Source organism: Micropterus dolomieu, linkage group LG18, assembly GCF_021292245.1.
Source record: "Micropterus dolomieu isolate WLL.071019.BEF.003 ecotype Adirondacks linkage group LG18, ASM2129224v1, whole genome shotgun sequence".
Taxonomy (NCBI): Eukaryota; Metazoa; Chordata; class Actinopteri; order Centrarchiformes; family Centrarchidae; genus Micropterus; species Micropterus dolomieu.
In genome coordinates this window covers 7,729,415-7,745,375 of record NC_060167.1, presented here as the reverse complement: position 1 = coordinate 7,745,375, position 15,961 = coordinate 7,729,415, and the positions used below count along the sequence as shown (strand labels likewise).

The 15,961-nt window shown below is 39.3% G+C and overlaps 1 protein-coding gene across 1 annotated transcript; it reads left to right on the top strand.

Annotated features, from left to right (window-relative positions):
* Positions 1 to 9,427: 9,427 nt before the first annotated feature.
* On the top strand, positions 9,428 to 11,766 carry LOC123956363 (nuclear factor 7, ovary-like). Its single transcript, XM_046028493.1, has one exon. The coding sequence runs from the start codon at positions 9,488 to 9,490 to the stop codon at positions 10,892 to 10,894; it is 1,407 nt and encodes a 468-aa protein (XP_045884449.1). The 5' UTR covers positions 9,428 to 9,487; the 3' UTR covers positions 10,895 to 11,766.
* Positions 11,767 to 15,961: the final 4,195 nt, after the last annotated feature.

Genomic DNA, 15,961 nt, shown 5'->3' with positions numbered 1-15,961 from the left:
ATTTCTACAACACTTACTCATGATGTCTGTTTTATTCAACCCAACAGTACAAAACCCAAAGGTATTATATTTATGATTAAACTGTATATGACAAAGAAAAATAATGCATTGGTGTGGATGTGTTGTCTCAGAGTGAGACAATGAAGTCCAGGAAGTTTGAGGAAAAGACCCATGAGTTTGAAGATCTGGAAGATGCCCACTGCACAGCGGTGTGTAAATATCATCACTGCAGTAGTCATTTTATCTTTCACTGCGACCACCTCAAGGTAAACAACGGTAGAAATTAGATGTTCGTCTTACAATGTAGACTAATATACCAAGAATCTAGATTTGGTTTTAACAATAGGGACATTTTTTGTTGGATGACAAATATGCACAGTTGTGTACTTCCTCTCTCTTTTCTGGCACATGCACAAATTGAAAAACCTTTACTTCATTTATTTGCTTATATAATCTGTCCAAAACAGGAGTTTTTATATATTTTTGTTTTATTCTGTTAATGTAAATTTAAGACTAAAATCAATATTTAAAATTTACATACATTAGCGTAACAAAATAAATATTTCACAAACGATTAAACAAGTCATTGTTTAAATCTGACCACAGAAGCCATTACCTTAGTCCCTTGGGCTTGGCTTGGGAACCAAAGGGTTGCCGGTTCAAGTCCAGTACTGACCCCTGAGCAAGGCCTTGAACCACTACCTGGTCCCTGGGCATGGCATACTGCTCCTAATTAGGACGGGTTAATTGCAGAGAACAAATTCAACATGCATTGCACTGTGTGTATAAAATTTTATGTGGCCAATAAAGTTGATTATCATTATTAGCTAGACTGATCCTTTGATTGTTCTGTAAAAAGTCTGTCTGAACACATTCTCAGGATTTTGACAGACATAACAGTCTGACAAGCAGAGGCTAGCTGCGTATTCAGGTTATAATTCATACAATAAGGAAAATTGTTCATCACTAACTGCGACATCATATAATTTGATACATACAAAAAAAATATATATAACCGCTTTAAGTTAATCATTTACAATCTGTTTCTTTTCTCTCTAAATTAAAGTTTTTTTTACACAAATCAAGGGTCTAAGATTGAGTATGCTGGACAGACTGTAAAGCCCACTGAGGCAAATTTGTATTTTGTGATCTAGGGCTGTATAAATAAAACTGACTTTATGTAAATTCTGTGATGTAACATTGCAAAGCTCCACCCACAACATTCAGGACACACGTTTCTCTGCCTCAGATCTGTTTTGAAGCAGAGGAGCTACACTTTGTGGTTAAACCTCCTTAGTGATTACCCACGATCCTCAGGGTGTAATTTAGTCCAGGGCGGGGCACCACACCCACCCACACTGGGCCTACTGGCAACAGTAAGTTACGATTTGTTCCCTCTGTTATCATGTGTTGTCACAACATGGGCTGCTGCCAGAAGATGTTCATCACACACAGACTGGGACGAACTTGTTGACCCTCAAGAGTTTTTTTTGGATTGTTGGATCAGTGGGACTGTGATGAACCTCTTCCTCCTCCGAGCTGGTTTGCATTTAATGCTCACAAAAACTGAACATCTTTTCTACTGATCATTTCTCATGTCCCCCAGCTAAAGGCTTTATTTTATCAGATGGCGTTAACATTACAGAGGAAGATGGACAGTTAAATAATCACTGTTCATTGTTCTGGACGGCATTTTAAACATCGGGAAATTAACGTGTATAATAATAGATGTGGTCAAAATGAGAAAGCCAAAAGCCTCTTAAAAAATCTTACCACATATTGGTACACTTCCCGAGGATACCTTCAGAACTTGCCTGAGAATTATCACTTTTTAAAAACTTTTCTTCAGGATCAAAGTAATCAAGTGACAGTTTTCTGCACATCCATGGGTGCACTGTAAAAATGCAACTGCTAATGGTTAATTTGTCTACTTTTAAAAGTGCCAATTTGCCAAAATATAAACAAATGTAGGCTAAAAAGGGCGCTCGAAAGTGAACACCAGTATCTACAGATAGCTGACAACATCTGCTGAGCTTTTACCGGGTCTTGCTCTCCTGATAATTGTTTCTGTCTGGTTCCCGGACAGGCCTATATGTGGGTGTGTTAGCATGTCTAACTTTTCATGTATATTTTTGGTGGGAATAATACCAATAATAAGAAAAAAAAGGATTGTATTCAAAGTAGACAGGAGCACAGTTTTGTGTGAGAGGTTTTTCCAGGATTCAGGTCAAAGTTGAACATGATATCAACCGCAGCGGGCGAGAGACTAAAGGAGTGACTCAGCACTCGCTCTCGCTCTCTTTGATCACCTCAACAACAACTGTTTAGGCTTTCTTTATTCGGCCTCTTCTTTCTCTCGTTCTTTTCTTCTCTTGTCTGTTCTTTCTTTTCCTCACCCGCCATGTGTGTGTGTGTGAGTCATCTGATGCTCGTGGAAAATGAGGGTTACTTGGATTACGCACACACCTCCTCCCTCCAGCAAATCAGACGTTATTATGTAGAGATCAGATGGTTCACAGTCTAGCAGCGTCCATTTTACATTTAACAAAGAGAGAGAGAGAGAGAGAGAGAGAGAGAGAGAGAGAGAGGTGAGTCAGTCCACATCTAAGGTGCTTAGTCATTGTCACACATACTGATGCTGTCACAGATAAACTCTCTCAGTGTGGCAGCTGCTAGATGAGTCAAATTACACGTCACTGTGACTCAGCACAAATCTGTGTGTGCCAGGTGTGTTGCACTAGTGTTGCACCAGCTGCAGTTCCACTCTGCACCATCAGAGGGCACAGTCGACCACAGCAGAGGCGACCTTACTACCAGTGTGTGTTTATTCCCACCTTGAAAACAGTTACATCTCTTATTTGTTTCTAATAAATATGCTAAGTTACTACACATGTACAACTTTAATTATCTGTTTTATATTATCCAACTTCATCTGCAGGTGTTTTCAGTGGCCACTAGCGGTGCGGCTTTAAGATTGCAGAGAGGTGTGTACTTGTACACATGCTTGCTTGAACTCATGAGCGAGCACAATCCTAAACACAGTCGCTTTCATACAGAAATCAGGCAATAAACGCTGAAACACCGACGTGCCAGCTGTGGCTTTTATCCAGACATGTTCAGGCTCTGTTACTTCAACATTCCCGGCTCAGACAGCGCAGTGAGCCACATTTTGGCACAATATTCCCGGAAAAAAAGGTGAACAGCGTCTATAGACAAACAGGGAGACAGCTTCTCACAACATTCTGGAAACTCAGGTTCTAACATTTTTATCAGCTCCAGTTTGAACTAATCCATGTTTGTTTCATGATAACGTTACACTGACTGCATTTAGCCGATGTGATACATCGTCGTTAGCTCGCCTGCTGCTTTTCAGTAACCAACATTACTATTTATGTATCTTTGTGTATTTTCACAGCCTAATGTATTGGATCATAAAAAAAAGTCAGTGAGCTAGACTGAATATTACAAATGAGATTGTTGTCACACTTTATAACAGTTAGACCTCAGTAAAGTAACTTTACTGTAATGAATGGTTCTTCTACAGTGTTGTTGTCCTGCGTCGTTATTTTGCAGTATTGTATATTATGTGGGTCACTTAAATTACAGCTACTGAGAGGGAGGAGAACCTGTGTACACGAGTATCGGTAAAACCACAATAAATAAACAGTGGTAGATCCATGCTAATGTATGTTAGCTGGCTGCTCCTGCCTTGCATCAAGGCTAGCACAAACAAATCTCTCCACATTTGCTTTGTAGGGTGTTTCAAAACTTTTGACATAATACCGGTGGTACAAAGGATAGCAATATGGATCATGTTAGCTGGTGAAGTTATGTGGAAAGCCATAACGTTACATATATATATTGCTCATATTGACTCAGCGTTAGCTGGAAAGCTAACGTGACTCCGTGTTTCTCCTTTCTTTCTGATGTTCACCGTTTTCACCAAAATCATTGGTCAAAATTGGTCTGATGGGCTTCAGCACATAAACCTTTATTTTTGTTTTGTATCCTTACATGGAGTCTGTGTTTTGCTGTGAGACGTTGTTTTAGGGCAAGGATTGGCAAATAAGTCATCAGGCAAACAGGAGGCAGCTATCAGACCTTCAACAAAGACAAATATTCACACACAGTTCACAAGTCACTGGACAGCCACAACATGCAAATTTCAGGGGAATTTCAAGTTAGGGTGCTCAGTTCCAGCTTCAGTTTACAGCCAAACTCATTAATGTGCTTTTCTGACACAGAGTTTACCTTCATCAGAAAAATGCAGCTTCTGCGATTTAGATATTGAGATTTTTATCATTTTTGATTCATTTACAACCCTAATCATTACATTTAAGTGATAAAGTCAGAACACCATCAACTACAAGTGGTGGACAGTAACTAAGTACATTTACTCAAGTAGGCCTACACAAGCACTTGAGTATTTTCTTTATCTTTTAATCTCACTTTCTACTTTATTACATTTTAGAGGAAAATATTATCCTTTCTTCTCCACTGCAATTATTTAAATTTTTCCAAAAAAACATACGAAGAGATTATAAAATATGATGCATTGTTAGAGATTAAACCCCCAACAGTTTATACAATTACAATTAGTTAGTTCCTCGTTAGTCTGTTGATAGAAAATGTAGTTATTGGCAGCCATAAACATTTCATGATTCCAGCTTCTCAAATGTGAAGATTTGCTGCTTCTCCTTTAAACTTTTTAATATTTTTAAATAATTTTGAGGTTTGGGACTATTGGTTGGACAATACAAGCATTGTGATGGCATCACTTTAAAAAATAATCAGCAGCAGATTAATCAATATTTAAAAATAACCTACAACTACAACAGCAAAATCTTGTAATAATTATCTAATGATATAATATAGCTTTACTTCCCATTTGGTTCACAGAATCTGATGGGTCACAGATTTTGGTGTCACACTGCCATTGCTGCCTACTTTTTAATGACTTTTATTTGTAATGTATTTAATATTGTATCATTTCTGTCTTCTTCCACCACTGTTAAACAGCACATCTTATAAACCAAAATGAAGAGGAAAGGCAGAAGCAGTTATCAGAGTTTCAGCACAGACCAACATTCACATATCAGACACAATTCACAAGGAACTAAAAGGTCAAGTTAATTATAGGTGGTGTCCAGTTCCTCTTGACTGTGAGTGCGTGTTCATCTTCAGTTAACAGCCAAACAAGGCTCATTACATTTAAATAACAACCTCACAACTAAGGTTATTATAGTATTTAAAATTTTGTTTTGACTTTGTTTTAAATTTTAGTTTAGTTTTAATTCGTTTTAAATGTGGGTTTGCTGGTTTAGTTTAGTTTTGATTTAAAAAAAAAAAAAACTGTTTTAGTTTAGTGTTTATTAGTTTCAGTGTTAGTCTTTTTTTGTATTATGGGACTCTGGGCAAGGGGCATGGACTAACAAGCTGGCACAGCTAAGAAATGGGAAGATTTCATATCTACCCAAAATACTAGGCTTATGCATTTCAGTTTATGAAATAAACTGACAAAGACGAAAACTAAAGATGTTTACTTTATGTAATTTCAGTATATTGTAGTTAGTTTAGCAAACAGACAATACAGTTTCAGTTATTTTTATTTCAGTCAACAAGTCAAGTGTTTTTTCACACTTAGTTTTCATTAATGATAATTAACTTGCTCAGAACATCATAATGTAACACTGCTTTTAAATGAGAAGACAAATTCAACACACACACACAAGTCAACAATACATCAAAGTTTCAAGGGAGTCAGATGATGTAGTATAAAGAGAAAGTCCGCATAAGGAGGTGGATCAAACCAGGACTTTCACACAGGAGACCGGCGTTCAAGTCCCCTGTGAAATCAAGCCAATGTTGACTGATTTAGAGTTTTAAATTAATAGCGTTTCTGACTAATGTTGTGAGTTAAGTAATTTACTTACTTTACGTAGCAATGATCCAGAGCGGTACACTTGTTGCTGGAGGACTTTCTATCGGTCATATGTTGTTTATGAAAAAGGTCGTCTGTGTAGTTTTCGGAGGCACTCATTACCAGACCTATTTTGTTGTTTACATATAAAAACACATATCTAATTTTATGACAGTAACTGTGTTAAAAGAGAGGATCCACTCAGCTCACATCTCTGCTACTGTTTTTTCCAACTAACCTGAAGGCCCCACCTAGTCCCCCTTAGTGGTCATTCAACTGCCTGACTGCAAATAACACATAACATTCACATTACAAAAGACAGTTTGGTCAAAAGCTGTGAAGTCAAGCTGCAATAAACTACAAGTTAAAATCAACACATTCTGAATCCCAACTTTTCACATGTGGACGCATGGTCAAGAATCCTTGGAGTTGCTTACTAATGACCTGGATACTCCTTTAGCGTCATTTTGTCACTTCATTTTGAAGTTAGCAACAATAAGTATGCAACGTCCGGTTAGACTTTCCAAATAAAAGTACTTGTTAACGTTGTGAGACATCGCAAGTTGGTTAGGTTTAGGCACCATGACTACTTGGTTAGGTTTATAAAAAGATCATGGGTTAAAATAAATAAGTTACGTACATAAGTTAAGTTACGCAGCTTAAGTAACGTTTCTTGCATAACTTATGCAACCTTACTACATAACCTATGTAAGTAAAATAAAAACATTCAATGGTGACATGTTGTTTCACCTATGAAAACGGGTTGGTTAAACAGATAAATGGCCAGATATATAGAGTGATGTTAAGGTGGCCCCACAGACAAACCAGAAAAATGCCGACCAACTCCAACTGTTGGATCAGTGTGCGTCTTCAGTCTGTGTTTGTCGAATGGAGTTTTTCGAGTTTAACATGTCTAGTCGAGTTTGGTGGAGTCGTGGAAAGTCTGACCAATGTGTGTGTTTTACAACAAACCGAAACATTTTAAGAGTGTGTTCCCTTAAAAAGCCTAAACTCGAGTGCGGAACATCAGCGTGCACGATTTTCTTGATGTCAGGTATAGGTTGGCAAGGTATCCATCACTCACTTTAGACATCCATCCATCCATCCCCGACCATATATCATGTGTCCGGGTTGCACGGGAGATGGAGCGAATCAGCTGGCATCGGGCAAGAGGTGGGGTACAACCTGGACAGGTCTCCAGTCCATTGCAGGGCACACAGACATGAACAACTACACACACTCACATTCCACTTTGGTCATATGTTTAAAATTTTAAATGGCTGGTTTCTGGAAACAGGGACACGAAGAACATATGATTGAGTTGTGGGAAGAGTAACCCTAAATCAACAACTCCATTCTCTGTGTTGAAGTACTCATTTAGGATCTCCCTGGTCTCCCTGGGTGGGATTGGATGCCCCAGGCAGAACATCCTGACTCCAGGTATCTGGGATGTTTCAAAGGAAATCGAGGACCATAATTTCCACCACATTTGGTCGTAGGTTGAATGGTGACAGTAATACACGCCACCTGTTAGTCAGTACGCCAGAGACATTTTCAACCACCCTACACGCTCTTGAGGAATCTGTCATGTCTGGCTGACATCGGACGAAAAGGCAATTTGGAGTCACCCATTAACCTAATTAACTGCATGTCTTTGGATGGTTTATTGCATCCAATGTCTACATATTTAAAATGATAGTTGCTGTCAACCAGGGCCATATGTACTATGGAATTAATTGTTTGTAATTGTAATAAACTAAGACACTTTTTGGTCTAATTGCTACATGTTTCCCCTGCAAAGCACCCAGATATTGGTGGAACTGCCACTTCTTCAGCAACCTATCAGCAACCTCCTGCCATTCAGATGTTGTGTATGGGCAATAAATGAAAAAAGAAAATTTAGTAATGATTCAGATGCTGAACAAGACCACAATAAAGAAAATGTGGCTGATAGGGGAGAAGAGGAACCAGCCCCAAGTGGTATCACACCCCGCCTCACTAGGCGCAAGAGGAAGTCCCCAGACATCCAAGAAAGAGATATGCAACTGCTGGAAACTGTAAATAATTCTCTACGCACGCTCACTGAGAGTGCAATGTGAAACGTTCTGACAACATGACACTGTACTGTCAGCAATTAGCGCATAAATTTAGAACCATTCAAGAGTCAAACCCACGTTATTTTCCATGAGTACAAGCTCAGATAGGTCAGCTCATCTATAATGTCCCTAGTCTTCACAGTATGACAACCCTTTTATATTAAATTGATGCATTCCTGTTGCAATAGTATCTGCTGACTATATCAATGTAGTCTATTATTAAACTGCTCAAAACAATAAATAAGGGAACACTCAAATCAGGTCTCAATGAATGAAATAGTTTAAAGTTCAATATCTTTACATTGTAAAATTTGTTGAGAACAAAATTACTTAATAATGGTCAGTGGCAATAAAAATTTGCCAACCAATGTGTTGGAGTGCTGGGTTCAAAATCACACCGAAAATCAAAGTAAACAAATTGAAATCGCAGGCTGATCCAACTTGCGTGACTTTCATCACAGCAACTCATAATGTGATTCAGCAGTGTATTTGGTCCCCACGTGCCTGTATGCACGCTCAACAATGTCTGGGCATGATCGTGGGGGATCTCTTCCCAGAACTGGATCAGGGCTGTGAGTGCCTGGAAAGTCTGTGGTGCTACTTGGCAGCATTGGAGGCACGGATACAAAACATCCCAGAGGTTCTCAGTTGGAATCAGGTGTGTGGAACGTGAGGGCCAGTCAATGGCATCAATGCCTTCGTCATTCAGGAACTGCCTACACGCTTTGGCTACATGAGGTTGGGCATTGTCCTGCACCAGGAGGAACCCAGAGCCCACTGCACCAGCGTAAAGTCTGACAATGGCTCTGAGGATTTCATCCCAGTACCTAACAGCAGTCGGGGTTCGACCTTCCAAGGACCGTCACTGACCCACCACCAAACCAATCATGCTGGATGATGTTGCAGGCAGCATAACATTCACCATGGCATCTCCAGACTCTTTCAGGTCTGTCACATGTTCTCAATATGAAGCTGCTCTCATCTGTGAAGAGAGCGGGGTGCAGCGGGGTGTTACAGCATTTAAATCAGGCAGCCTTTAGGTATGAGTAAAATTTTGAGATAAATAGAGAAATCAAATCTTGAATCTTGAAATTGTGAAAGTCCATTAGAGCATTGCTTGATTTTAGGAGGTTAGTTAAACAACATGTCATGCTACACTTTGACATTTTGTGTTACAGCTTGGTTGGATGGCGATCAGAAATAGATTAAACAAACAATATGTAAAATAGCATCCGTTTTAGATTAGAACACTTACAGGAAATGGTGTGACAGAAGTCAGTGCCTTTTAAGGCTTGTCACAGAAGGCACAGAATATAAAGGGCAGAAGATAAGATTCATCTTCAGACTTACATCCAGCTGCTGCAAGAAAAACACAGATCAAAGTAAAAGTAACTTCTAGAGACCTTTCCACAAGAGGGAGGTAACTACACTGTTTTTTATTCTTTCCTGTTTCATCTTCACTTCATTGAAAATGTCTTGCCAGTCTGAGGAGGATCTTACCTGTCCTATCTGTCAGGACATCTTCAACGACCCTGTCATCCTGTTTTGTAGCCACAGCTTCTGTAAAGTCTGTCTGCAGAGATGGCAGAAAGGGAAACAAATACTTGAGTGTCCGTGCTGTAAGACAAGGTCACCGAGGTTTGATCCACCTCGTAACCTGGCATTAAAGAACCTGTGTGAGACCTTCTTACTGGAGAGAGATCAGAGAGGTCCAGCAGGGTCTGGTGCTCTCTGCAGTCTACACTCTGAGAAATTCAGACTTTTCTGTCTGGACCATCAGCAGCCCGTGTGTCTTGTCTGCAGAGATTCAAAAACACACAACAACCACAGATTCAGACCCATCGATGAAGCTGCACAGGATCACAGAGAGGAGCTCCAGAAATCCCTGAAACCCTTACAGGAGAAACTGAAGCTCTTTGAAGAAGTTAGAGGAAACTGTGATCAAACAGCAGAACTCATTAAAGTCCAGGCTCAACACATAGAGAGTCGGATTAAGGAGCAGTTTGAGAAGCTTCACCAGTTTCTACAAGAGGAAGAGGAGGCCAGGATCGCTGCTGTGTGGGAGGAAGAGGAGCAGAAGAGTCAGATGATGAAGGAGCACATTGAGTCTCTGAGCAGAGAGATAGCAGCTCTTTCAGACACCATCAGAGCCACAGAGGAGCAGCTGAGAGCTGAAGACGTCTCATTCCTGCTCAGCTACAAGGCTGCAGTAGAAAGAGTCCATCAGCGCCCCCTGCTGGAGGATCCAGAGCTGGTCTCAGGAGCTCTGATAGACGAGGCCAAACACCTGGGCAACCTGACCTTCAACATCTGGAACAAGATAAAGAAGAAAGTCTCCTACACTCATGTGATTCTGGATCCAAACTCTGCTCATCCACATCTCATCCTGACTGAAGATCTGACCAGGGTGAGGTTTGGAGAGAAACAGAAGCTTCCTGAAAACCCAGAGAGGTTTGACTATCATAACATTGTCCTGGGCTGCGAGGGCTTTGACTCAGGGACTCACAGCTGGGACGTTGAGGTTGGCGACAGTACAATCTGGTCTCTGGGTGTCGCAGCAGAGTCTGTTAAGAGGAAAGGGAAAATAGAGTCTGGTTTATGGAGAATAGGATTCTCTAAAGGTAAATATAAAGCCTTCTCCCCATCTGCAGAACCAATCGTTCTTTCAGTGCAGCAGAAGCTTCAGCAGATCAGAGTTCACCTGGACTGTAAAAGAGGAGAGATGTCATTCTTTGATCTTAATACTAACACACGTATCCACATCTTCACTCACACCTTCACTGAGAAGCTGTTTCCATACATTAGCAATAGAGATGAATTCCCAATTCAGATTTTACCAGAGGATGATATAAATGGCGGTGAAAGCAAAATCATTTAAGTTCTGCTTTGTCCCTCATTTTATCTTAATTTGTGTTGCTGCTGGTGATTGAATAAAGTTGTCTCAGCTGTTACTGTCATTGTTTGTCAGCAAATTACTGATGATGTACGTTAGGAGACTGATGTATTTTGACGAACTGTAAAAACATCTCCAACATACAGATGATACTGTCTGTACAAGAGTTTTCAAACTTTAATTCTTCTATGTCAGAGACACTTTATTTAAAAAGTGCAGATCTAATTGTGGGTTCATGCTTTCTTTAATGTTGGTGATTCAGGAACTGAAACTTTCTTTGATGTTCCTCTCATGGGAAGTCGCAGCGAAATGTTAAAACAACAGCAAACTGTAAATTACTGAAGTTCTGAATAGTTTTAGTTAGTGGCTAGAGTCCCCTGTCAGGAGGCATTTATCACAGAAGAAATGTTGACAAGTCACAGTAGGGAAAGCACAGGTTTGAATAACTACGCGCTAGCTTACTGGGACACTTAGAGAAAGAGATAGATGTTAACGTTATTAGTTACACCATTTTTTCTTACTATGATAAGTCAGCATCCCTGCTGTGAAGAAGGCCTTCTGACAGCCAATCACAGCACACAGTTTTATGCCCAGCAAACAACTGTGAGTGAACAGTGTGCCCACAAGTTGTTTGTGAAAGCCTTAAAGTTACAAAGAAAGGAAAGTTAGAACATCGTAATATGATAAATTTCTCAATGCAATGGTATTTCTGCTTTAGTTTAAACTATGATTTAAACTAAATCCATCAGGTTTGAGTGGAAAGTGAGCTTTACTTTGTGATATGGAGCCATAAAGAGATAGACGTACAGGCCTCCACACACACCTAACTCTTGTACAGTACATAGGTATATTGTGCATTGTCCCTGTTAAATAAATAAATAAATAAAAAAAATAAATGAATAAATTAGATTTTGGAAGCATAAACAAACTTTTTTCCAGCTGAAACACAAACACACTCCTCCTACTAAGATGTTGCTGTGCTAGCTGCCCACAAGCTAGTCAGTGCGGTGTTATATGATGGGTGTTGTTAACTCGTTACACCGAATCACATTTCATTGAATACATTTATGTAACCGTCCTAGAGTATTAGTTTAAGCAGAGATGTGCAGATGTTTAAGATTGTGAAGTATGTGCATGCAAGTTGATTTAAACACAACAGTAAATCTTTTTGGTTAAGTGTTTTCTAAGTATCTGTAGTGAAATACTATGTTACGGTTTAAGATCATTATGTTTCAATAGTTTTCTTATCAACATAATAAAAAAAAATTGCTTGTCTTTTATAGATTTTTAATAATGTTCTTTATTGTTGAGAAAGTGTGAGTGATCTTATTTGTATTCTGTATTGTACCCAGACATGAAGATTTTTTGCTGGAGTCTGTTCCTGTGAATTCCTCACAGCTATAACAATCTGACATACCAGCTATCCTTTACCCTATCCCAGATGAACATTTAAAGGATGATGTCTGTTTGCCTTTTAATCTGTAACCTGCTTTGTGATTATTTTCCAACTTGTTTAGCAAGCTTGATTTTAATATAAGCTTGATTTTAATATAAAATATATGAAATCATTTTATGTTCAAGGTATTTCAAGTTGTACAAGATGTTTTATTAAACAGAAGATTTGAATTATGAGATTTTGCTTCAGTTGTGTAAATAAAATCCTTAATGTTTGCTCTTAACATGGAAACAAAAAGTGTGTGTGTGTTTCATCTGTGCCATTATCTACGACATCATCTGGTCATCATCTTTTCCTCTGGTTCTGCATCATTGTGATGCACACAGCACAGCTGAGTGGTTTTATAGGAACACACATACACAAAAAACACACATGCACGCAGGTAGGAAGTGTCATCGTTCTATTTCTGGTCGCTTATCTCAGAATGATAAATCACTTTCAGGGACAGAGAGAGACATTTGCGTGTGTGTGTGTGTGCTTGTTTTACTCTATTTATGGGGTCCGACAGCTTTGTGGGGACAAAAATGCTGGACCACACAAGTTTAAAGGGCTTTTTGAAGGTCAAGACATTGTTTTAGCGTTCAGGTTAGAATTAGTTAAGGTTAATTCTATGTATATAGTGGGGATGGTTAGGGTGCCAAAAGGCTGCATGTGTGTGATCACACAGATGAGTTTTTCTGATCTGCCTAACAGTCAGTACGCTGCATATTAGCAGCAGTTTGTGATGCTTCAGTGCGTAGTTCATTACAGACTAGAGACCTGCAAATATCCTTATGACTGGACAGGAAGGAACAGGGGTTGGTTAATGCATAATAATTATGGTACAGCTGTGCAACCACTGGTCAAATTAGCTCTACCCTGCCCGTACTTGGAGCTCGGAGCACCGGGGGAGTGTGTTACACCTTTACTCAAGCACTGGAAGTTTTCAAGATGGGGGGAGGGGGTGGGGATGATTGCAGGGTGCGGCGCCTGATTGGGAACCATAGCCGGGCGAGCCAGCAACAAAACCTCGCTCAGCAGCCTCCCAGTGAACACTGCATGAACAGGACCGAACACAGCCTCAAAGACCAAGAGGGAATCCAGTACTGAGATGACTTACACAGAACTTTCTGATGGATAGCTTTACTTTTTGCTAAACCTATCTGCTTGTATCTGTGGCTACTTAGCTCGATTGGTTAGCCGTGCTGCTAGTGGTTCTATTAGTTTACTCAGCCCCGGGGTGACAAGAGTCAAACCCGGCAAGAAAACCACCTTGGTACTGTATTCCCAGTGGTTAAATTGGACTTTGTCGGTCTCGGATGGTGTGCTCGGTCCCGGTCCAGCTGCCGTGTTCAGTCACTGAGAGCTGGAACCAGTCCACGCAGAGTCTGCATGACGGAGAGGGGGCGTAAACACACATCTGACGCTTCTGGTGACTGTAAACGCCAATCAATGTCTGCAACACTTCTCTTTCCAGCTTTGTGTTTTTACAAAAACACATACATATACCATAGATTGTACATTAAAAACTTATACAGAGGCAAATAGCACTGCATTTTCTGTTTCATAGAAACTCTGTGCTTAAAGGAATCCCTATGTGTAATCTCCGATTTTACAAAATGTACCTGTAATTACGTTTATTTGATGATGAAATTAGTTATTATTCTGCCTTTTCTCTGGACATGTCAGAGAACACAGATAGACTATGTGGGAGAGATTCTGAATGTGCAGAGAGTTTTGACTATGAGCAGAAAATCTACTGAAACACAGGAGCTATTAAAGTCCAGGAGTTTATAACTGAATTAAAATTAAACAATTTTTCATTATTGTGAAAAGGTCCCACAGTCACATTTAAAGAGGTTACTTCCCCAAACAAAGACAAAAAGAGGAGGGGAGACAAAATCATGAATCAGCAGGGATGAAATTAAATAAGTTGATCTACAGGAGAAATACATCTGATAGCAGCACAGAATGACTGAGAGCTGCACTGAGTTATATTCTGTTATAGTTCTGTTATAGAGTTTGAATCATCACCTGCCACCTGAATTTTGTGTTTCTCTTTAAATAAATAAAATAAAAAATCACCATAAACTGGTGCAGAAAAAAATCATCAGAATGCAGGAAATAAAGTGTTAATTTTCATACAATACAGCATTAAAGATTTCTTAAAAATAGTGTTAAAATCTTGTCTCGATCTTGTGAACCCAATCTCGAATCTCATCTCATCTCATCTCGTCGGTTAATAGTCTTGTCACACCCCTAAAAATATCTATTTTAACCAATAATAATATGTTACTTTAACCTATAAATGACAATACCTTGATTATAAACTTATAGTATATAAACTTTAAAACATAGAATGAAATTTTACAATGTAATATATTATGGAACATCTTTAAATTATATAATGATATTTAAAACTGTCCAATACATTCAATTTGTTGATGAAGACCATGAGATGCAGATGAAAGTCAGAAGCTCTGAAAAAGCTAGTAAGTGGAATTTGAATTAAGATTATTTGCACACATTTTTGCATAATACCATTACCTTTGCCAGACAATGTTTAATCTTTCAAGCTAGACTGTATAAGTATGAAGTCCATGCTGAAAGGCTTGGTTCAACCACATTTCATAAACACAAAACTCGTATTTACTTATCTTTAGTGGAAACTTGCCATGTAGGTGATTTTGGTTTAATTTATCCAGGTTTTGTGATGATTCTGTTGGTGCTATTTCTTTGCAGTTCCAATGAAAACTGGCGAGAGCAACATCTGTGGAGTGTTTTTTTTTATATAATAATTTTGCATGGCTGTAACTAAGGATACGTGAGAAACCAGGTTTTTGAAGGAATGCTCTTTGGACAGTTTTGGAAATTTGGTCGTTTGCCGTCTCACCTGCAGTTTGAAAAATAGACTGCTACAGTATCTATGTCATCTCATACCTGCAAATGTCAGGATTGTTCATATGCTATGCTGTAGTGTGGTCCTTATAAGACCTCTGCTAAAAAAGTTACCTCCGAGGCTGCGAGGTTGTCTGATATATATTTTGCAGACATTATACAATTATTACCACGTGATATTTGATTTGATTTCAGTTGGACTTGTGAAGCTTTATATACACTCACCTAAAGAATTATTAGGAACACCTGTTCAATTTCTTATTAATGCAATTATCTAATCAACCAATCACATGGCAGTTGCTTCAATGCATTTAGGGGTGTGGTCCTGGTCAAGACAATCTCCTGAACTCCAAACTTAATGTCAGAATGGGAAAGAAAGGTGATTTAAGCAATTTTGAGCGTGGCATGGTTGTTGGTGCCAGACGGGCCGGTCTGAGTATTTCACAATCTGCTCAGTTACTGGGATTTTCACGCACAACCATTTCTAGGGTTTACAAAGAATGGTGTGAAAAGGGAAAAACATCCAGTATGCGGCAGTCCTGTGGGCGAAAATGCCTTGTTGATGCTAGAGGTCAGAGGAGAATGGGCCGACTGATTCAAGCTGATAGAAGAGCAACTTTCACTGAAATAACCACTCGTTACAACCGAGGTATGCAGCAAAGCATTTGTGAAGCCACAACACGCACAACCTTGAGGCGGATGGGCTACAACAGCAGAAG